Source organism: Hyaena hyaena, unplaced genomic scaffold (genome assembly GCF_003009895.1).
Source record: "Hyaena hyaena isolate Hyena2069 unplaced genomic scaffold, ASM300989v1 scaffold_0, whole genome shotgun sequence".
Taxonomy (NCBI): domain Eukaryota; kingdom Metazoa; phylum Chordata; class Mammalia; order Carnivora; family Hyaenidae; genus Hyaena; species Hyaena hyaena.
In genome coordinates, this window is record NW_024080632.1 from 12,826,907 (window position 1) to 12,846,517 (window position 19,611).

The 19,611-nt window shown below is 45.8% G+C and overlaps 1 protein-coding gene across 1 annotated transcript; it reads left to right on the top strand.

Moving 5' to 3' along the window:
- The first annotated feature begins 16,644 nt into the window (after positions 1-16,644).
- LOC120238467 (cytochrome c oxidase subunit 6A1, mitochondrial) lies at positions 16,645-18,496 on the top strand. Its single transcript, XM_039242571.1, has 3 exons — positions 16,645-16,786; positions 16,936-17,078; positions 18,213-18,496. The coding sequence occupies exons 1-3, from the start codon at positions 16,684-16,686 to the stop codon at positions 18,294-18,296; spliced, it is 330 nt and encodes a 109-aa protein (XP_039098502.1). The 5' UTR covers positions 16,645-16,683; the 3' UTR covers positions 18,297-18,496.
- The last annotated feature ends 1,115 nt before the right edge of the window (positions 18,497-19,611 follow it).

A 19,611-nucleotide genomic window follows, 5' to 3' on the forward strand; every position in this document is an offset into this window, starting at 1 on the left:
CTTACAAGAGTCAGCTGGGTCGCTTCTTCAATTGACTCCTGTTATTAAATCACATAATTGTATGTGACAAATTGACAACATAGAAGTGGGAAAAGAAAACTGGCGTTTCTCTAAACAGGAGAATGCTCTGGAAAGATTCTTTGAAAGTTAGTTGGTACATGTCTTTATACAATTGTCCAAACCCATAGGGTGCACTATGTTAAGAATGAAGCCTAATGTAAACCGTGGGCCTCCTGTGATGATGGTGTCAGTGTAGTTTCATCAGTTGGAAGAAATGTACTATACTCGTGGGCGATGTTGGTAACAGAGGAGGCTATGCATGGGTAGGGGGGCAGGGAGACTATGCACAATACCTGTATCTTCTGCTAAAAATTGCTGTGAATCTAAAACCTCTCTAAAAAACACAATCAATAAGAAAGAAAGAAAGAAAGAAAAGAAGCAAAGCCCCAGATTGAGCCACTACGATCTTATAGTATGAGCAAGAAATAGACTTTTGTTGTAGGCCACTGGCTGTGGGGACAGTTGGGTCAGGTGTGGCCTAGACAACAAAAGACTATAGGATGGGGATGGGAAGGGGGATAAGGATGGAATTCAAAAAATCTAGACAACGAGGGCCTTCAGCTCTACATCAACTTTTAAGAAGCCCAAACTAGGGGCACCTGGGTGGCTCAGTCAGTTGAGCGTCTGACTTCGGCTCAGGTCATGATCTCATGGTTCGTGGGTTCAAGCTCCGTGTCGGGCTCTGGGCTGACAGCTCAGAGCCTGGAGCCTGTTTCGGATTCTGTGTCTCCCTCTCTCTCTGACCCTCCCCTGCTCATGCTCTCTCTCTGTCTCAGAAATGAATAAAAAAACGATAAAAACAATTTTTAAAAAAACATGAAAAAGAAGCCCAAATTAGGGGACACCTGGGTGGTTCAGTCAGTCAAGCGTCTGACTTGATTTCTGCTCAGGTCATGATCTCATGGTTAGTGAGAGAGATCAAGCACCGAGTTAGGGTCTGTGCTGACAGCATGGAGCCTGCTTGCGATTCTCTCTCTCCCTCCCTTTCTCTCTCTCTCTCTCTCAAAATAAATAATTAAACTCTGACACACACACACACAAAAAGCCCAGACTAGAACTCAAAGGAGTGGTTCATGTAAGAAGGATGTGGGGAAACTCCAACCAGCTGGCTCATATAATATTGGGCTCAAAGACAAGGCTTTGGCTCTACATCAAAAGATTGGTGAATGAATATACAGCATAGGTTTTTACACTAAAATAGAATATTTAAGAGTTTTAAGTATTATTTTTATCATTTCCTGTTTCAGTGGACTTTCTCAATAAACTTAGCAACTTCTCATGTGATCAGATTGGATAAGAGTTCCTACTATTAAATATTTTTTATTAGGAAAAAGAGGGAGGAGGTTGTGCAATTCTTAATTATTTATTGATTTCTATTTCATCTCTCTCCAGCCAATAATATCTAATATTGGCACAGGACTTTGCAGTTTATAAAACACTTCCGAGTCCATTTATTTCTCACAACTACCCTGGACAGCAGGTGTTTTTACCCTCTTTCTGCAGGTTGGGATAATGAGGTTCAGAGAAGGGAAACAAAGGCTTTGAGTAAAGTAGGGCATTCAAACTGGGGCAAGAACTTAGACTTAATCGAAGACCCTAACTTACCCCCAGGGCATTGTGTTAGCAAAGGAATCAGAATATGAGCACTAAGCCTTTATCAGTTGAAAAGAAGATGCCTTGGGATGGGAGGTAGGGGTTAAGAAAATAGACTGTGTTTGGTTCACTTCTGGATCCTGACACATAGTAGGCCCTCAGAAAATTTTCAATGTTGGGTTTTTTAAAATTTTCTTTAATGTTTTATTTATTTCTGAGAGAGAGACAGACAGCGTGAGCAGGGGAGGGTCAGAGAGAGAGGGAGACACAGAATCTGAAACAAGCTCCAGGCTCTGAGCTGGCTGTCAGCATAGAGCCCGACACTGGGGTCGAACCCATGAACTGCGAGATCATGACTGGAGCCAAAATCAGATGCTTAACCGACTGAGCCACCAGGCGCCCCTTCAATGTTGGTTTAAAGAAACGAGGAATGAATGAACAAATGAATGGATGGCTGAATGAATCGATGGATGGATGGATGAAGAACCTTGGAGCAAGGCCCCTTCTCCCTCTGGTCTCAGTTTCCCCATCTTCAACTTGAAAGCTACGGTTCTTTTCCTTAGGAAAATGAACAGACACACACGATTCTCTACTCTATTTCTGGATGTTCGTAGAACACCCTCCTGAACCCCCATTACAGATTCCCTAGGAGAAGGTGGATGCGTGGAACCCTGAGTAGGAAGCTCCTGAATTTGAGGATCTGAGGTCCCTTTTAGCTCTGATGTTAATAGTTGTAATGATAACAACAACAATATTGATAATAATAGGATCCAGAAGTTTTGGGACACTGACTCGGGGCCAGGCACTGTGCTAAGAGCTTTGCCTCATTTCATTTCTCCAAAGCCCTATGATGCCCACATTATTATTATCATTTCTGTTCTACAGATGAAGACATTGAGGCTTGGGGACTAAATAAGTTACTCACGTTTCAAGCCAGGGAGTAGAATCCTTAGTTTCCAATTTAGCACTGTGGACACCAGAACCTCAGCATTCTCCTACCTCCATTCCAGAAGAGTATAAACCTATGGTCTCCATGTGGCTGTTTCAAGGCCAGACTCAAGTTGCTGTATTTGGAGAGCGTATTATAAGGCTGGCAGCCATTCACTCATTCAAGCGTTCATTCCACAATCGTGTGTGAATACCTCCTATGTGCCAGGCACAGACTGGCTATTGGGGGTTCACAGAGGTGATGGTCCCTGCCCTCAAGCATATAATTGTTTCTTGCATCCTTCCTCTGATGCCCCTCATACCAGAATCACCGTGTGAGCAGTAACAGTGCAGATTCTCAGGCCCTACTCCAGTCTCTGGAATCACTCTCTGAGGTTGGAGCCGGGGAATCTGCATCTTACAAGCTCCCTGGGTGACTCTTAGAAGCCGAGGTGTGGGAACTCCTGGATTGCTGGGTAGTGGGTGTGTGTGTGTGTGTGTGTGTGTGACCTAGATAAGCAAACAAGCAATCATTGCACAGAAAAAAGTTATCTACAGGGATTGTGGGGGTTGCCTGGGAAGGCTTCTTGGAGAAGGTGACCTTTAAGATGAAATCTGAGAAGTGAGCAGGAGTGAACAGGGCAAGAGGAAGGGGTCAGAGACACAGCAATGAAGAAGCCAGTCTCTGCCCTTCAGGAGTTCACAGTCAGGGAAACCAGAGAGGAGGGTACAATCTAGCAGAATGATGAGCCCAGGGGCCTGTGGGAACGTGGAAGAGGCATCTGGCTCGGCCTGAGGAATCAGGAAGACTTTGCAGAGGAAGTGACTGATTTCCAATGCTTTCTCCGATGGAAGCATCTGTTTCTTCCCATCTTGGGTGAAGAAAATGGGCGTGGAAGAGAATCCCAGCTGACCGGGAGGTGTGGTCTCCCAGGACGTTAGAGGCCTCTCTTATCAGCCAACTAATGGTGGTCGGAAGCTGATCATCCTCTAATCTGAATGCTGTTTTCACCTCCATTGTCAATGCTAAGCCTTTGTTTGTTTGAACTAAGGCCTTCTATCTAGAATCCTTAGTGCCCAGCAGCAAATGGTGACATTTGAATAAGTGGAGGAGAATTCCTTTGTAAAGGGCCCCGAAGAACACCTGCTCCTTAGATCCACTCTATCACAGACAAATTGCTGAATCTCTTCCCAATTGGAATCACCCTCCCTGCCTAGCCTGGATACAAATCTGCCCTCTGCCACTTCCTAGTTACCTGTCCTTGGACACATATTACTGGACCTTCTAAGGGCTCAATTTCCTCCTTTGGCAAAGGAGGCTAATAATGGTACCTATGATCTCTAAAGAGATTTTTAATTTTTTGTTAAGTTTATTTATTTTGAGAGAGAGAGTGTGTAAGTGGGGTTGGGGGAGAAAGACAGAAAGACAGAGAGACAGAGAGAGAGAGAATTCCAAGCAGCCTCTAAACGGTCAGTGCAGGGCCCAATGTAGGGCTCGAACTCACAAACCAGGAGATCATGACCTGAGCTGAAGTCAGAGCTTAACCGAATGAACCATGGGTGCCCCAAGATTTTTTTAAAGAATAGAATGAATTTTCCTATGAAATGCTCAAAAGAGAAGTGCCTGGGTGGCTCAGTCGGTTAAGTGTCCGACTTCAGCTCAGGTCATGATCTAATGGTTCGTGGGTTCGAGCCCCACATCGGGCTCTGTGCTGACAGCTAACTCAGAGCCTGGAGCCTGCTTCAGATTCTGTCTCCCTCTCTCTCTGACCCTCCTCTGCTTATGCTGTCTCTATCTCTCTCTCAAAAATAAATAAAATATTTTTTTTAAAAAAAGAAATGCTCAAAAGAGTGCTCAGCACACAGTAGGACCACAGAAAATGATGGGTGTTAGCATTCAGGCACCAAGAACAGTGCAAAGTGTTGGGGATATAACAAGAGTGTAAGTTCTTCATAGTAAGAACTTCATAGAACTTACACGCTAATGAAATAGATGAAGAACAAACCAAACTAAATAAACAGATTATGATTTGTGATGTTAGAAAGATGATAGTTTCAGGGCACCTGCTGGCTTGGCCAGAAGAGCATGAGGTTCTTAATCTCGGGTTATGAATTTGAGCCCCATATTGGGTGTAGAGATCACTTAAATAAATAAACTTTAAAAAAATTTTGGGCACCTGGGTGGCTCAGTCTGTTAAATGTGCGACTCTTGATTTCAGCTCAGGTCATGAGCTCACAGTTTCAGAGCTCCTCATTGGGCTCTGTGCTGATCGTACAGAGTCCGCTAGGGATTCTCCCTCTCTCTCTACCCCTCCCTCACGTGTGTTTTCTCTGTCTCTCTCAAAATAAATAAATAAACTTCAAAAGAAATCTTAAGGGGTGCCTGGGTGGCTTAATTGGTTGAATGTCTGACTTCAGCTCAGGTCATGATCTTGCAATTCGTGAGTTTGAGCCCTGGTGGGGCTCTGTGCTGACAGCTCAGAGCCTGGAGCCTGCTTTAGATTCTGTGTCTTCCTCTCTCTCACTCTCAGTCTCTCTCAAAAATGAATAAACCCTGGGGCACCTGGGTGGATTAGTCGGTTAAGTGTCTGACTTTCGCTTAGGTCATGATCTCGCGATCTCACGGTTCGTGGTTTCGAGCCCCGCGTCGGGCTCTGTGCTGACTGCCAGCTCAGAGCCTGGAGCCTATTTCAGAGTCTGTATCTCCCTCTCTCTCTGACCCTCCCCTGCTCACGCTGTCTCTCTCTCTCTCTCTCTCTCCTAGANTTTTGGCCAGAGGAAGAAGTGAGGCAAAAAACTGCCTAGGGGAGGGGGGAAAAGCTGTTTAAAGGCCTCCAGACCTGTCAAGAGAACTAAACGATTTAGGAAGACCACTTAAAACAGACTAAAGATGGGGCGCCTGGGTGGCTTAGTCGGTTAAACGTCCAACTTTCACTTAGGTCATGATCTCGTGGTTCGTGGGTTCGAGCCCCGCGTTGGGCTCTGTGCTGACTGCCAGCTCGGAGCCTGGAGCCTATTTCAGAGTCTGTATCTCCCTCTCTCTCTGACCCTCCCCTGCTCACGCTGTCTCTCTCTCTCTCTCTCTCTCCTAGAAATAAATAAAAATAAAAAAATGAATAAACCTTAAAGAAAAAAGCTTAAACTTTTCCTTAAAAAAAAAATTCTTGGGATAAAGACAAAGGGAATCCTTTAGAGAAAGTGACCGGGCAAGGCCTCTCCTAAAAAGCTGGTATTTAAGGGGAGGTGCACCCTGTGACAAGCTGGGGAAGATGGTTCCTGGCAGAGGGCACAGCAATCACAAAGGCCCAGAGGTAGGATGAAGTTGGCTTGTTCAAGGAACAGAAAGCCAGGCAGCTGGAATGTGACAAAGGAAGTGATGAAGGCAAAGTACAAACCTGGGTCATTAAGACCAAGAATTTTATCAAGTGTTTTAATTTTGCCATTTTGCAACAGGGTTCAAGTCCATTCAATGTTCGCAAACTTGAATAGAGATTTAGAGTCTGACTGAAGTGGGAGAATGGCCTCCATCACAGGTGAGGTTTACTTTATTTATATTTATTTATTTATTTATTTATTTATTTATTTATTTATTTATTTACATTTACTTGCTTTTGAGCGGGGGAGGAGCAGAGAGAGGGAGACAGAGAATCCAAAGCAAGCTCCATGCACTGTCAATGCAAAGCCCAATGTGGGGCTCGAACCCACGAACCGCGAGATCATGACCTGAGCCGAAGTCAGTAGGTCAACCACTGAGCCACCCAGGAACCCTCACAGGTGAGGTTTAAATAGACCTCTCCACCACAGTCACTTGTACCAACGTCTGCTAACTTCAACACAGATAATGCCAGAAACAATGCTATGTGCATAATGGGGGAGCGGGTGGGGGCTAGAAATTAAGGAGAGGAACTGACCATGGGCAGGCCAGGCTCCCTTCTTTTCCTCCCCTGCAAAGGCTACAAATAGAAACAAGGTTACAGGTGTCATTTAAATCAAATAATAGCCCTATAGGGGGGCCCATGGGGGACTTCTACCTCCTAATTTATTTCTGTCTGAAGTTTTTACAACAGGCTTATATTTTTTTGTCATTAGAAGAAGAACAACACCACCAAAATAATAATAAAAATCTTCAAGGTAAAAAAAATTTTTTTTAGAACAATTAGTATTTGTTACTGTGCTGCCTCGTGGAAATGCAGACATCGGGGTGTGGCAATTGCCTGGCTAGAGTTTAGGCTATAGCTGTGGAGTGCAGGAAGTTGTCAGATGAAAACAGATATATGACGTTACGTTGCATGGTAGAGAGTAAAAGGTGTGTTGAAATTTAAAGAAGCAGAATCATTTTGTTTAAAAAATATTGATTAAGCACTATGTTTGGGGTTGGGATACAGAGTAAGGTCTCTGCTGTCACGGAGCCCCCGGGCTACTTGGAAGTTAGGGAGATGGGGAGTGGAAAGAGCACTCTGGCTGAGGGAACAGCATGGGCAAAGGCCCTGAGGTTGGAAATAAAAACAGAAACAGATAGGAAGAGAAAGAAAGCTAGCTCAGAGAATGACTGAAGTGCCCGTTGTGAAAATAGTGAAGGTGGGCAGTGATTGTATCCTTCGGGATGGTGGAGGTCAGAATAAGGGTTTTAACCTAAGGGAACAGGAAGCCATTGAAGGGTGGCAAAATGGAGAAGTGGTATAGTCAGAGTTGTACTTCAGAAGGGTCACCCTGACTGCTACATGGGGAATAGACTGGAGGCAGTGAAGCTGTAACGAGAGAGATCAGCCTGGCTACTCCAATAGTCCAGGGGAGAAAGGATAGTGGCCATGACCAGAGCAGAGAGATGGAGACGATGAGACATTTCTAAGGTAAAACCCAGTTGGTGGTTGACTGGATGTAAGGATGAAGGAGACAACGAGGAAAGGCTGATCCCTACTGTGTTAGCATGAGGACTATGTGGATGGGGGTGCTGTTACCAGGCTACCTAACTGATGATGAGATGCCTGAAATGAATAACCCAGCAGGAGAGCCAGGTAGGGAGATAACCATCCATCACACGAGATATAATGAAATGTGCAAGGAGAGATATGCCAGCAGGGCCTCTAGGGGCAAAGAAGGAGGGGGGAAGAAGTACGGAGCTTGGACAAGACCTACGCGGTCAAGACAGAAAGTGGGTGGAGATGCCTCCAGGAGGCCCCACGTGCCTATCAGAGGACTCCCACTTTGTTCTAGAAGAAGAGGACTTGGCCCTTCCTGCATTGTAGAAAATCAGTGGCGATGGTCTTAGAAGCAGTAAAATAGGTGATCGTCTATGCACAGAATTTCTCTAGAGGATTCTCAGAAATCTTTAGTATGCTAACCTTCTTTGTAGTAAGACTGGGTGGCTGGAGGACAGGGATGGGAGGTGGCTTTTCCATTTAGTTATGTGTTTGTTTGTTTAATTTTAATTTGAGCCATGTAGTTGTATTACCTATTCAATACTTCAATACTTCAATAGTTTATTAAGAAAAAAGCATGTATTGGGAGATGTCTGGCTGGCTCAGTCAGTGGGGGGTGCAATTCTTGATCTCAAGGTTGTGAGTTCAAGCCCCATGTTGGGTGGAGAGCTTATTTAAAAATAAAAACAAAAACATGTACTGATTGAATGCAAAGATGAGAGTCAGACAGCCATGCATTTGAATCTTGGCTCTGTCACGCTTGTCTTTAGTTGTGTCAATTTTTGCTTCTCTGAGGCCCAGTTTCCTCATCTGTAAAATGGGGATAATAGTACTTCTTACTTTACGGGTTGTTGGAGGAATTAAATGAGATAATATATGTTGAGTGCCAGCACTGCAGTAAGGATAAGCTAAATAGATGCTATTAGGATTAACCACTTAATGGTAAGTTAAATAGGCACACACTCATTCCAAGGGTAATCTCAGTTTGACACACAGAGGTGGGTCAAGGGAAGGGACCGGAATCTAACACTGAGGTCTGTCTCTCTAAGTGAGCACTGCCTCTCTAAGCCATAATGGCCCTCCACTGCAAAATGGGGATGCTAACACACCTCCCTCCTAAGATCAAAGAGCTACTGGGTGGGGACAGTTAGTCAATGCCAAGTGCAGCGCCGTGTGAGTTATGAGTTATGAAGATGAAGATTTTCAGAATGCTCTCTCTTTCTCTCTCCCCACCCCCTCCCACCCCCAGACCCAGGGGGCCTGTTACGTCTCTCCTCTCTGCCCTCCACTAAGAGGTGAGTTGGGGAAGGTGGGGGCATTCTCTAGGAAATAAAGTTTTTTCTTTTTGTTCAAATCCAGGGAAGAAGTAGAAAAAGTTTCAGAGGCAAGATCCTAAGAAGGAGTCCTGAGACTCGGCAGGCGCCCTCTATCCTTCTCCTAGCTTCCCCCTCCTCCTTCAAAGATCCTGAGACCAACAGCCACGTTGAAGGTCGCAGGCACATCTCCGGCCAGACTCGTGGGCGGTGCCCGCACATGCGGAGCCTGCCACCCACAGGGGGAGAGCGGTACTGCAGGCGCGGGTGCCAGAGAAGCCCCTATCCAGTCCCCTTTGTGTCAATGTCTGTTCAGCGCCGTTTCCGCACCAGGCATAGGGGTCCCTGTCCTCATGAGGTTTACAGTCTGATGGAATGAATACCAGCAACAGAAGTGCTGGTAGCAACTTCGTCATCTGCTCCTTGGTGAAAGCCTCTGTTTTTTAACACAAGTAGTATATATGAATTGTAGTAAAATTTAAAAGAAAATGAATACCCATACTTCTATCAACACATGAGTTAAAAATCCTTACAGTAGTTTTTGTGCATTTTACCAAAAAAATGGAAACACACATTTCTTTTAAAAAAAATAGCGTTTTCAATGTTTATTTTTGAGGCGGAGCACAAGTGGGGGAGGGGCAGAAAGAGGGAGACACAGAATCCAAAGCAGGCTCCAGGCTCTGAGCTGTCAGCACAGAGCCTGACTCAGGGCTCAAACCCACGAACCTTGAGATCATGACCTGAACTGAAGTCGGATGCTTAAACGGCTGAGCCACCCAGGAGCCCTGGAAACACACATCTCATAATATTTTGTAGCCTGCTTTGTTGTGTTCAACAGCTTTTTTGAGATACATTTCACATAACATAAACTAGCTTTGCTTTTAACATAACAGAGGAAGATTAATAATAATATACAAATTACCATTTGTTGAGGAAGGTGCTGAGATTTTTTTAAAGTTTATTTATTTATTTTGAGAGAAAGAGTGTGAGCAGGGGAAGAACAGAGAAAGAGAGGGGTGGAGAGAGAGAGAATCCTAGGCAGGCTCTGTACCATTAACACAGAGCCTGATGCAGGGTTCAAACCCACAAACCCTGAGATCACGACCTGAGCTGAAACCAACAATTGGTTGCTTAACCAACTGAGCCATCCAGGTACAACCTAAGAGGGTTTTTTTTTTTTTTTTTTCCACATGCTTTGTCACTTTCAGTCCTCCCCAAAACTATAGTAGGTAGGTACTAGTATCTTCTTCATTCTGAGATAAAGAAACCGAGACAGAGAAAAGGAAAGTGAGAGACGCCTGTCTGGCTCAGTTGGTGGAGCATATATTCTTGATCTTTGGGTTCAGGGTTGTAAGTTTGAGCCCCACATCAGGCAAATAGCTTACGTGAAAGAAGTAAAAAAAAAAGAGCGGGAAAGTGATTTATTTGGTAAAAGTAGCAGAGCCAGCATTTTAAACTTTTTTAAAAAATGTTTTATTTGTGAGAGAGAGAGACAGCCTGAGCAGGGGAGGGTCAGAGAGAGAGGGAGACACAGAATCCGAAACAGCCTCCAGGCTCTGAGCTGTCAGCACAGAGCCCAACGCAGGGCTTGAACCCACAAACCGTGAGATCATGACCCAAGCCTAAGTCAGACACTTAACTGACTGAGCCACCCAGGTGCCCCAGAGCCAGGATTTTAATCCAGCCTTATCTGAGAACCTAAGTTTTTTTTTGTTTGTTTTGTTTTTTTTTGGTCTGTTTGTTTTAGTAATTGCTACACCCAACATGGGGCTCAAACCCACCACCCTGAGATCAAGAGTCTCATGCTTTTCCTCTTTCAGAGGCATCCAGGCGCCCTGAAAACACAAGTTCTTAACCATTTTGTTCTGCCTGTTAGGAATCAGCAAAAAAGTGGGAGAGGGTCTCCTGGAGCTTAGGGTGGAAACAAGGACATGGAATACTCTTCATACATGGTATTGTGAGCTTAAACATTGCTGGGGGACCAGAGCAAGACGACACGATGTAATCAGGAAAGGCTGCCTGTAGGAGTGAGGCCTGGGTGGCGCGTGTGCAGACATAGATAGGCAACAGAGTGGGAAGAGCATTTCCAGCCAGGAGGGACCAGCCTGAGCAAAGCTACAGGTAAGGCTCTGAGAGGTAAGTGCCTTGCTGTTGGTCTTCCGTGCAGGGAGGACTCTGGCCAAGAGGGTCAACCCAAGAGAATTAACACCCCCTCCCCCCAATCCAGTGCTCTAACCTGCAAGCTACACTTTTAAACTGCCTGCCCTAACTGCCCCAAAGAAACTGCCTTTCACAGCCAGTCACCTGTGCAAACGTCTCGGTGCACTACAACCAGGGATCTTTCTAAATTGCAAAGCTGATCGTCTCTCTCCTTGCTTAAAACCAAGTCTTCTCAGTACCCGTCAGATAACATCTTAAAACTCAGCAAGGCCTGGGGTGCCTGGGTGGCTTAGTCGGTTAAGCGTCCGACTTTCGCTTAGGTCATGATCTTGCGGTTTGTGGGTTCGAGCCCCCCATCGGGCTCTGTGCTGACAGCCAGCTTAGAGCCTGGAGCCTATTTCAGAGTCTGTGTCTCCCTCTCTCTCTGACCCTTCCCTGCTCATGCTGTCTCTCTCTCTCTCTCTCCTAGAAATAAATAAAAATATTTAAAAAAAAAAAAAAAGGCCTGAGGACCATTTACGTTCTTGCTCCCTCCCTTCACACTTCCAGCCTTAAGGCATTGTTTGGAATCCCGGATACAGTACCAATACCTTTTCTCTGTGGTGATGGCTGCCTGGAAAACTCTTATCTCCCTCCCAACCCGAATTTGTCCCTGATTCACTCTTCTTTATTTGGGAAGGAGCCATGACTTAGATGTCACCTCCTAAAAATGACTTCCCTGACTGCCCCTTTATAACCCAGGCCAAATGCCCTTCTGTCCTGCTTCCACAGACCCTGTACCCCTTCTCCTGATCATAACAATAATAATAGTTAACAATTTTTTGGCATTCACTCTGTGCCAGGTGCTGTGCTAAGGTCACTTGGGTTATTGAAGCAGCATCCCACAGCAATTAGATGTGCAAGCTTTAAGACCAGACTATCTGGATTTGAATCCTGGCCCAATCACTTTAAAGGGCTGTGAAACTTAGGCAAACGACTCAACCTGTCTTTGCATCTCAGTTTCCTCGTTTGTAAAATGGGAATAAGCATAGCACCTATCTCATAGGAGTGCTGTAAATGGGAAGGGCCCAGTACTTGGTAAGTGCTTCACGTTAGCTGATAACTATTATAATGTTAAGTCCTTGTAATGACTCTAATTCATAGGTGAGAATCTAAGAGGTAACTTGACTTCCTCTTGATTATAAAGGCAAGTAGCATACCTGGGACTTGAACTTGATGCTAGGGTCCATGCTACACTGCCTCCCACTATAGAACCCATCACACTGTAATAGGATGGTAAATAGCAGCAACTCTTTACTTATCAGTCTCTCCCTCTAGACTGGATGTTACATGAGGGTCACTGCCGTCACCCCAGTCTAGGGACACAGTTGAGACCCTAATTAAATGAATTCATGATGCTGAACACCTCAGACAAGCTATTCAGAAAATGGAGGCGGTGGTCAGGACAATCTAGCTTCCCTTGCAACGTGCTTGGGAAAATGTCTCAGTGACTTCCTAGGATTAGTCTCTTAACAGACAAATATTTATTGGTCCAGGAACTGGAGATGCTCTTAAATGGGAAAAGTCACACTAGGAATAGCAGGCAGGATACCCCTAGATAAGCATTCCCCTAAGGAAGGCCTGTCCTTGGCTAGGGAACCTCTCCCACAGTCTTACAAAAATGCCCTCCAACCCTTCATCAGCAGCCGCTCCCAGCAGGTACCCACCTGCCAGCTCCCTGTTTCAAGGAAATAGAGCATCAAAGACCTTAGTGGCTTCAACATGAGCATAAACATCACCAGCTGCCAGAGAAGATGACGTCAAATCCAAGCCTGGCTGGCCATGGCCTTGGAGAGGCACCCTGCCTGCATGGAGAGGCCTGGTGCCCTGGGGGTCACTGTGAGAGGCAGTACAGGCTGGGAACTGCCAGTTTAGTACCCCGAGGGCACATTCAATGGTTCTGTCCATTCTCAAGGACCCTGTGACTTGAAATATTTTTCTTTCCCAACCCACTGATGTCAGAAATCAAATAGCTATTCTTTTTCTTGCTGATCCCTTTTCAGAGCATCAGATCAGCATGAACTTGACAGGGTGACCTCTTGGAGTTGGCATCATTCTACCTAAAGCAAAGCTTGATGGCTTTGAGGTTAAAAGAACTGGCTTGAGTCCCAGACTGCCTGGGTCCACCACTTGCCTAAAGATTTCTGACTTTGGGCAATTTCCTGTACCTCCCAGAGTCTTGGCTTACTTATGTGAAAAGTGGGTAAATAGTATCTAATTCACAGAATCTTGGTTGGGATTAATGTAGATTTAGCGAGTGCCTATCAAGTGCCAAGTGCTGGGGTCACACTGGTGAACAAAATGTAGTCCCTGCCCCATGGTGTTTGGTGAAGGAAAGCAGACAATAAACCAATAAATATTGAATATATCAGATGGTGGTAGGTGCCATGAAGATAGGTAAGGTACAGTAAGGAGGATAGAGTGTCAGGTTGGGAAGGAGTTATTTCACTTCAGGGTGGTCTGGGAAGCCCTTTCTGATAAGCTGACTTCTGAGCACATCCTTGAGTGAAATAAGGAAGCAATTCATGGGGCCATCTAGGAAAAACTCTTCCAGGCAGAGAAATGAGCATGTGCAAAAGTCTGGAGGAAGGAGCATGCATGGTGTGTTCAAGGGAAGGCAAGAAGGCCAATGTAACTGGAGCGAAATGGGCAAAGGGGCAAGTAGAAAGGATGATGTGAGAGAGGTGGCCAGGGGCAGGGAGTGTAGGATCTGGTATCCTGCTCTAAAGATTTTGCTATTTACTCTAAGTGAGATGGGAGCCATGGGAGGATTTTGAGCCAAGGAGGAAGAGGAACTATTTTAAAGGATCCTCTGACTGCCGCGTAGAGAATAGACTGTATGAGGACTAGGTAGTGGGGGGCGGGGGGGGAAGGGGGGCAGCTAGGGAGCTGTTGCAGTTGTCCAGGTGAGAGATGAGAATATCTTTCATCAAATTGGTGGCAATTGGCAGTAGGAATTGGTCAGACTTTGGATATGCCTGGAGGAAATGCTGGTAAGATTTGTTGTTGAATTGGATATAAAGTGTGTGTGTGTGTGTGTGAGAGAGAGAGAGAGAGAGAGAGAGAGAGAGAGAAGAGAAGAGAAGAGAAGAGTTGAGTTAAAGATGAGGGGCTCCTTGGGGCGCCTGGGTGGCTTAGTCGGTTAAGCATCTGACTTTCGCTTAGGTCATGATCTCGCGGTTCGTGGGTTCGAGCCCCGTGTCGGTCTCTGTGCTGACTGCCAGCTCAGAGCCTGGAGCCTGTTTCAGTCTGTGACTCCCTGTCTCTCTGACCCTCCCCTGCTCACATTGTCTCTCTCTCTCTCTCTCCTATAAATAAATAAAACATTTTAAAAAATCTTAAAAAAAAAAAAAAAGATGAGGGGCTCCTGGGTGGCTCAGTCGGTTGAGCATCTGACTTTGGTTCAGGTCACGATCTTGCGGTTTGTGATTTTGAGCCCTGCATCTGGCTCTCTGCTTCAGCACAGAGCCTGCTTTGGATCCTCTGTCCCCTTCTCTTTCTGCCCCTCCCCAACTCATTCTCTCTCTCCAAAAATAAACATTTAAAAAAAAAAAAAAGATGACTCCAAAGTGTTCACTTAGTGAGGTGGGGAAGACAACTTGTGTAAAGTGCTTATCAATGATAGATATGGGCACAAAATAAATGTCCAATAAATATTAGTTATTCTTCGTATTGATGATTTTTGTTTCCTGGGCTGTCTAAACTCAGTCATCTGAGGCTTTGGAAATGTTGAGCTTACCTGGCAATAAGATCATAAGCATCATACCTAAGTATGTGCTGTGAGCCAAGCTCATGATAGAATATTTACTTAGCAGTAACCCCCTGCAAAGTGTATGAAAGCCCTATGAGAAAATGAATATTTATTGAATTTGTAATATATTTCTGACGTTTTTCATGTAATCCTTTCTCCACCACTGGAATGTAAGTTACATGAGATATCTTGCACCTGGTTTGTACTACTACACATGCCTGGCACATAGTAGGGTCCTTAGTTAACGTTTATTAAATGAAATCTCATTATTATAGATGGAAGTTGAGTAACTTCCCAAGGTGGAGCTGGGTTCTGATAAATATTTATTGGATAAAGGGATGAAGAAATGGGTATTACATTCCCATTTTAGAGAAGAGGAAACAGCTGGTGGGAGATCAAAGATTTCCTGACCCTTGAGTGTGGACCTTTCCACGGCCACACTACGGGGCCTCATATACCCTTTGGGTGTGTTTGAGGACGCCTAGGGATTTGATGCTCCTCATCATATGATGTGCCATAGTTTGTAAAAATCCTGGCTACTCAGAGAAAGATCTAATGGTAGATCAGGTTGTGATGCTTTAGTCACAAGATCCGAAATTTTTGTCTTCATGAAACTGCATAGCCTTACAGCATTCATTTTATCTTATTTGCCCAAGGTCACATGGCTGTAAAGGATGGAAACAAAACGTGAACTCAGTCTTCCCACACCAGAGTCCCTGTTCGTTCCCCTACTCAGGGGTTTTTAACCTGTGGCACAAGGTCTGTTGGGGGGGGGTCTCCTTCTTCCCCCACACTGTGTGCTTAGGAGCAGGTGCATTTTTCGGGAGAAAGGGTTCATAACTTTCATTATATTCTCCAAAGGGCTCATGATCCAAAGGCTTACTTTAACTTTATCTTAATATCTTTTTCCGTTTTTTTTTTCTTTAAAAAACCCAAATTTATTCTCTCACAGTTCTGGAGGCTAGAAGTCCAAAATCAAGATGTTGGCAGGGCCACGATCCCTCTGAACTTCCTCTCTAGGGAAAAGTCCATTCCACGTCTCTTCTAGCTTCTGGTGGTTGCCAGCTTCTTTGTCTTGTGACCACATCACTCCAGCCTCTGCCTCCATCTTCACACTGCCTTCTCCCCTATTATTGTTATTTTAACTTTTATTTTTAAAATTGCTTTTAGATGAGTAGAAGGAAGGAAGAAGTGGGGGAAGGGGACTGTAGAGAAAAAACAGATGCCGATTTTTGTTTCCAAGGTTTCAAGGGAGAGAAAGCTAACAACATGACTAAAAAAGGCCAAAATTAAGGATGTTGAGGCAGGATCAGAATCCAATCTTCTGGCACCAATTCCAGGGCTCCTTCTGGCTCCCATTACTATTCACTCATTCAGTCATTGATTCAGTAAATTTGTATTGAGCACCTGCTACGTTCCTGGTACGATGCCAGGCTCTGGGAATGCTGCGGTCGCAAACCCTGGCATCAGAGAGTTCATATTCTAGCAGGGAAGACAAACAAATAATGATGACGACGACTATTATGTCCAGTGCGACGAAAAAATGACGTCACAGAGCGGGGAGGTACGGGAATCGCATTTGAGATGGGGTGTTCTGAGCTCAGAACCTCCAGTTACTGTCTACGGACGGCAACGAAGCCAGCGCTCCCGGATGCCAGAGCGCGCTCCCTAAACCTTTCCCGCTTAGCCTCGCTTAGCCTCACCCGGGTGCGGACTGTACGGAGAGAGGGGCGCGCACACGGAAGGTGCAGAGCGCATGCTCTCTTAAGATCGGTAGCGCCGAGGCTTTTGATAGTACGCAGGCTCCTCCAGGGACGGCGAGAAGGCTCCGCCCAATAGGTGCTTACTCTTGAGGTTGTGGTCCCGCCCCCCGGCCCATTCTCTACTTCCGCTTCCGGCGCTGAGGCTGTGCAGGTCGAAAATGGCGGTCGCGGTTGTGTCCCGGGTTTCGGGGCTGCTGGGTCGGTCCGGGGCACAGCTGGGGCGGTCCATGTCGAGTGGCGCCCACGGCGAGGAGGGCTCAGGTACTGGAGCTGCGGTCGGCGTGGGGGGTCTCCCGTGGGGGGGGCGAGGCGGGGCAGGACTGTGACCTTGGCTTGGGGCCTTGAGGGAGCCGGGTGAGAACCGGGGCGGGCGCCACACCAGGTCTGAGCGGTCGTGCCCCCTTCTGCAGCTCGCATGTGGAAGGCCCTCACCTACTTCGTAGCTCTTCCTGGCGTGGGAGTGAGCATGCTGAACGTCTTCCTGAAGTCGCATCACGGAGAGCACGAGAGACCCGAGTTCGTCGCCTACCCCCATCTCCGCATCAGGTCCAAGGTACGCCTGTGTAGGCTCTTCGACTGTCCGTTCTCCTTTTATTACAGGTGTCTGGTGCAGGGTCTTCATTCTCGAAAAACCTGTGTGCCTGGCGTGGACAACAGTTTCTCATTTAATGCTCACAAATAAAATTTTATTTTCTCCGGTTTTATGTAAGGGTAACTGAGACTTGGGGGTCACATCTGTTTCTCTTCTTCAAGGTCATACAATAAGTGCCCTGCCTTATTGTACGATCCCCCCCTCTGTCTTCTGTGCTGTTCTGAAACTGTTGGTTGTATGACTTGGAGGTTTGGGAATCTCCCTTAGGGAGGCAAAGCCAAAAGGTGATTCACCTTTCTAGGACCTGGGCATCTGACAGGGTACCAGCTGCGTAATGAAGAGACTAGCGACTTCTGTTTTTATTTCTGCTTGTTATCTTCTCAACTGTTTTGTCCTTTGTTGTTGATGTAGATGTAATCATTCATTTTCTGTTGCTTGTTTTAAGCATTCTTAACAAGCGGCCCTTCTGACACTTTAACTGTTACATCATTTAGCTCAGGTAGGCTGGCTTTATAGAAGCTTAAGCTAGATTCTTAGATTCAGAAAGAATTTTTGAGTCTGAGCCCCCCTCCCACCCTTGTACAGTAGAAGCCATATAGCAGGATTTCTCAACCTCAGAACTATTGACATTTGGGGCTGGATAGTTCTTGTTGGGGCAAGGGGCTATCCTGTGAGTCTTGGGATTTTTAACAGCATCCTTGATCTGTACCCACTAGCTGCCCTCCCCCAGATGTCTCCATATACTGCCCAATACCCCTGGAGGGGCAAAATCATCCATGGTTGGAAACCACTGCCCTAGAGCAATGCTTTTCAAAGGGAGCATGTGAAATAATTGAGGAGGGTAGGTTGCAGTTTCCGATCCAGAGATTTGTTTTTCTGGAATGAAACCCAGAAGTCTGCATTTAAATAAGCATCTCCTCCTCCATATCCACGTCTTCCGTTCTGATACAGGTGATGTGATTCGTAAAACACATTTTTTTTGGTAAGACTTTGCCAGGTATTTTCTGTCGCATACCCTGTATCTTAAGCAGGTGATGGCAGTACTGTTTCTAAACTCTTTTCTGGAATTGCCTAATTGACATCTTCACTCCACAGCCCTTTCCCTGGGGAGATGGTAATCATACTCTATTCCATAACTCTCATGTGAATCCACTTCCAACCGGCTATGAAGATGAATAAAGAGAACCTCGACCACTACCCAGTGGGGACCACAGCGCTGGTTTGGACCATGACTCTGCACACGGACCAGAAAAGCATATGGGACCTTAAACTCCCCTTCCTTACTTGTATCAAATGATGACCAGTATACTGATCTTCCATCCATTTGCTTATGGCAGAAGATGGCTTAAATAAATAACTTCCATTGGTCCATGAGCTGAGAATTGCGTTCTTTGGTCGTGTTTTTCCCTCCAAAATCAGCATTGTTATTTCTGTTTCTGCTGTGAACGTTTATGGCTGCCATTTATAGGCCTGTAGAAAGTGTTTATAGGGATGCCTGGGTGGCTCAGTCGGTTGAGCGTCCAACTTCAGCTCAGGTCATGATCTCACGGTTCGTGGGTTCAGGCCCCGCATCGGGCTCTTTGCTGACTGCCAGCTCAGAGCCTGGAGCCTGTTTCGGTTTCTGTGTCTCCCTTCTCTCTGACCCTCCCCTGCTCACGCTGTCTCTCTCTCTCTGAAATAAATAAAATAAAACATTTTTTTTTTAAAGAAAAGAAAGTGTTTATAATAGACTTGTCCTTGGTTTCTTTTTCTTTTTTTAATTTAAAAAAAATTTTTTAATGTTTTATTTTTTTTTTTTTAATTTTTTAATGTTTTTATTTATTTCTAGGAGAGAGAGAGAGAGACAATGTGAGCAGGGGAGGGTCAGAGAGAGAGGGAGTCACAGACTGAAACAGGCTCCAGGCTCTGAGCTGGCTGTCAGCACAGAGCCCGACGCGGGGCTCGAAACTACGAACCGCGAGATCATGACCTGAGCGAAAGTTGGACGCTTAACCGACTAAGCCACCCAGGCGCCCCTTTAATGTTTTATTTCTGAGAGACAGCGTGAGCAGGGGAGGGTTAGAGAGAGAGGGAGATACAGAATCTGAAACAGGCTCTAGGCTCTGAGCTGGCAGTCAGCAAAGAGCCCAGTGCGGGGCCTGAACCCACGAACCGTGAGATCATGACCTGAGCTGAAGTTGGATGCTTAATCGACTAAGCCACCCAGGTGCCCCTTTTTAAATCTTTTTTTTTTTGAGAGGGCGCAAATGGGGGGAGGGGCAGAGAGAGGGAGAGACACAGAATCTGAATCAGGCTCTGGGCTCTAACCCGTCAGCAGAGCCCAATGCGGGGCTCGAACCCACAAACTGCGAGATCATGACCTGAGCTGATGTCACACATTTAACTGACTGAGCTGCCCAGGTGCCCCTGTCCTTGGTTTCTTATGCCTGGGGTGGGTAAAGTGAAGAGACCATGAGTGGAGCTAATTTAAGTATCAAGATTGGGTCCTGAGAGA

Excerpts from the sequence above, each read along its gene's own strand:
- LOC120238467 (XM_039242571.1), top strand. The coding sequence starts at position 16,684 with ATGGCGGTCGCGGTTGTGTCCCGGGTTTCGGGGCTGCTGGGTCGGTCC. Across the intron at positions 16,787-16,935 it reads CCACGGCGAGGAGGGCTCAG|CTCGCATGTGGAAGGCCCTC; the intron begins GTACTGGAGCTG and ends CCCCTTCTGCAG. Across the intron at positions 17,079-18,212 it reads ATCTCCGCATCAGGTCCAAG|CCCTTTCCCTGGGGAGATGG; the intron begins GTACGCCTGTGT and ends TTCACTCCACAG.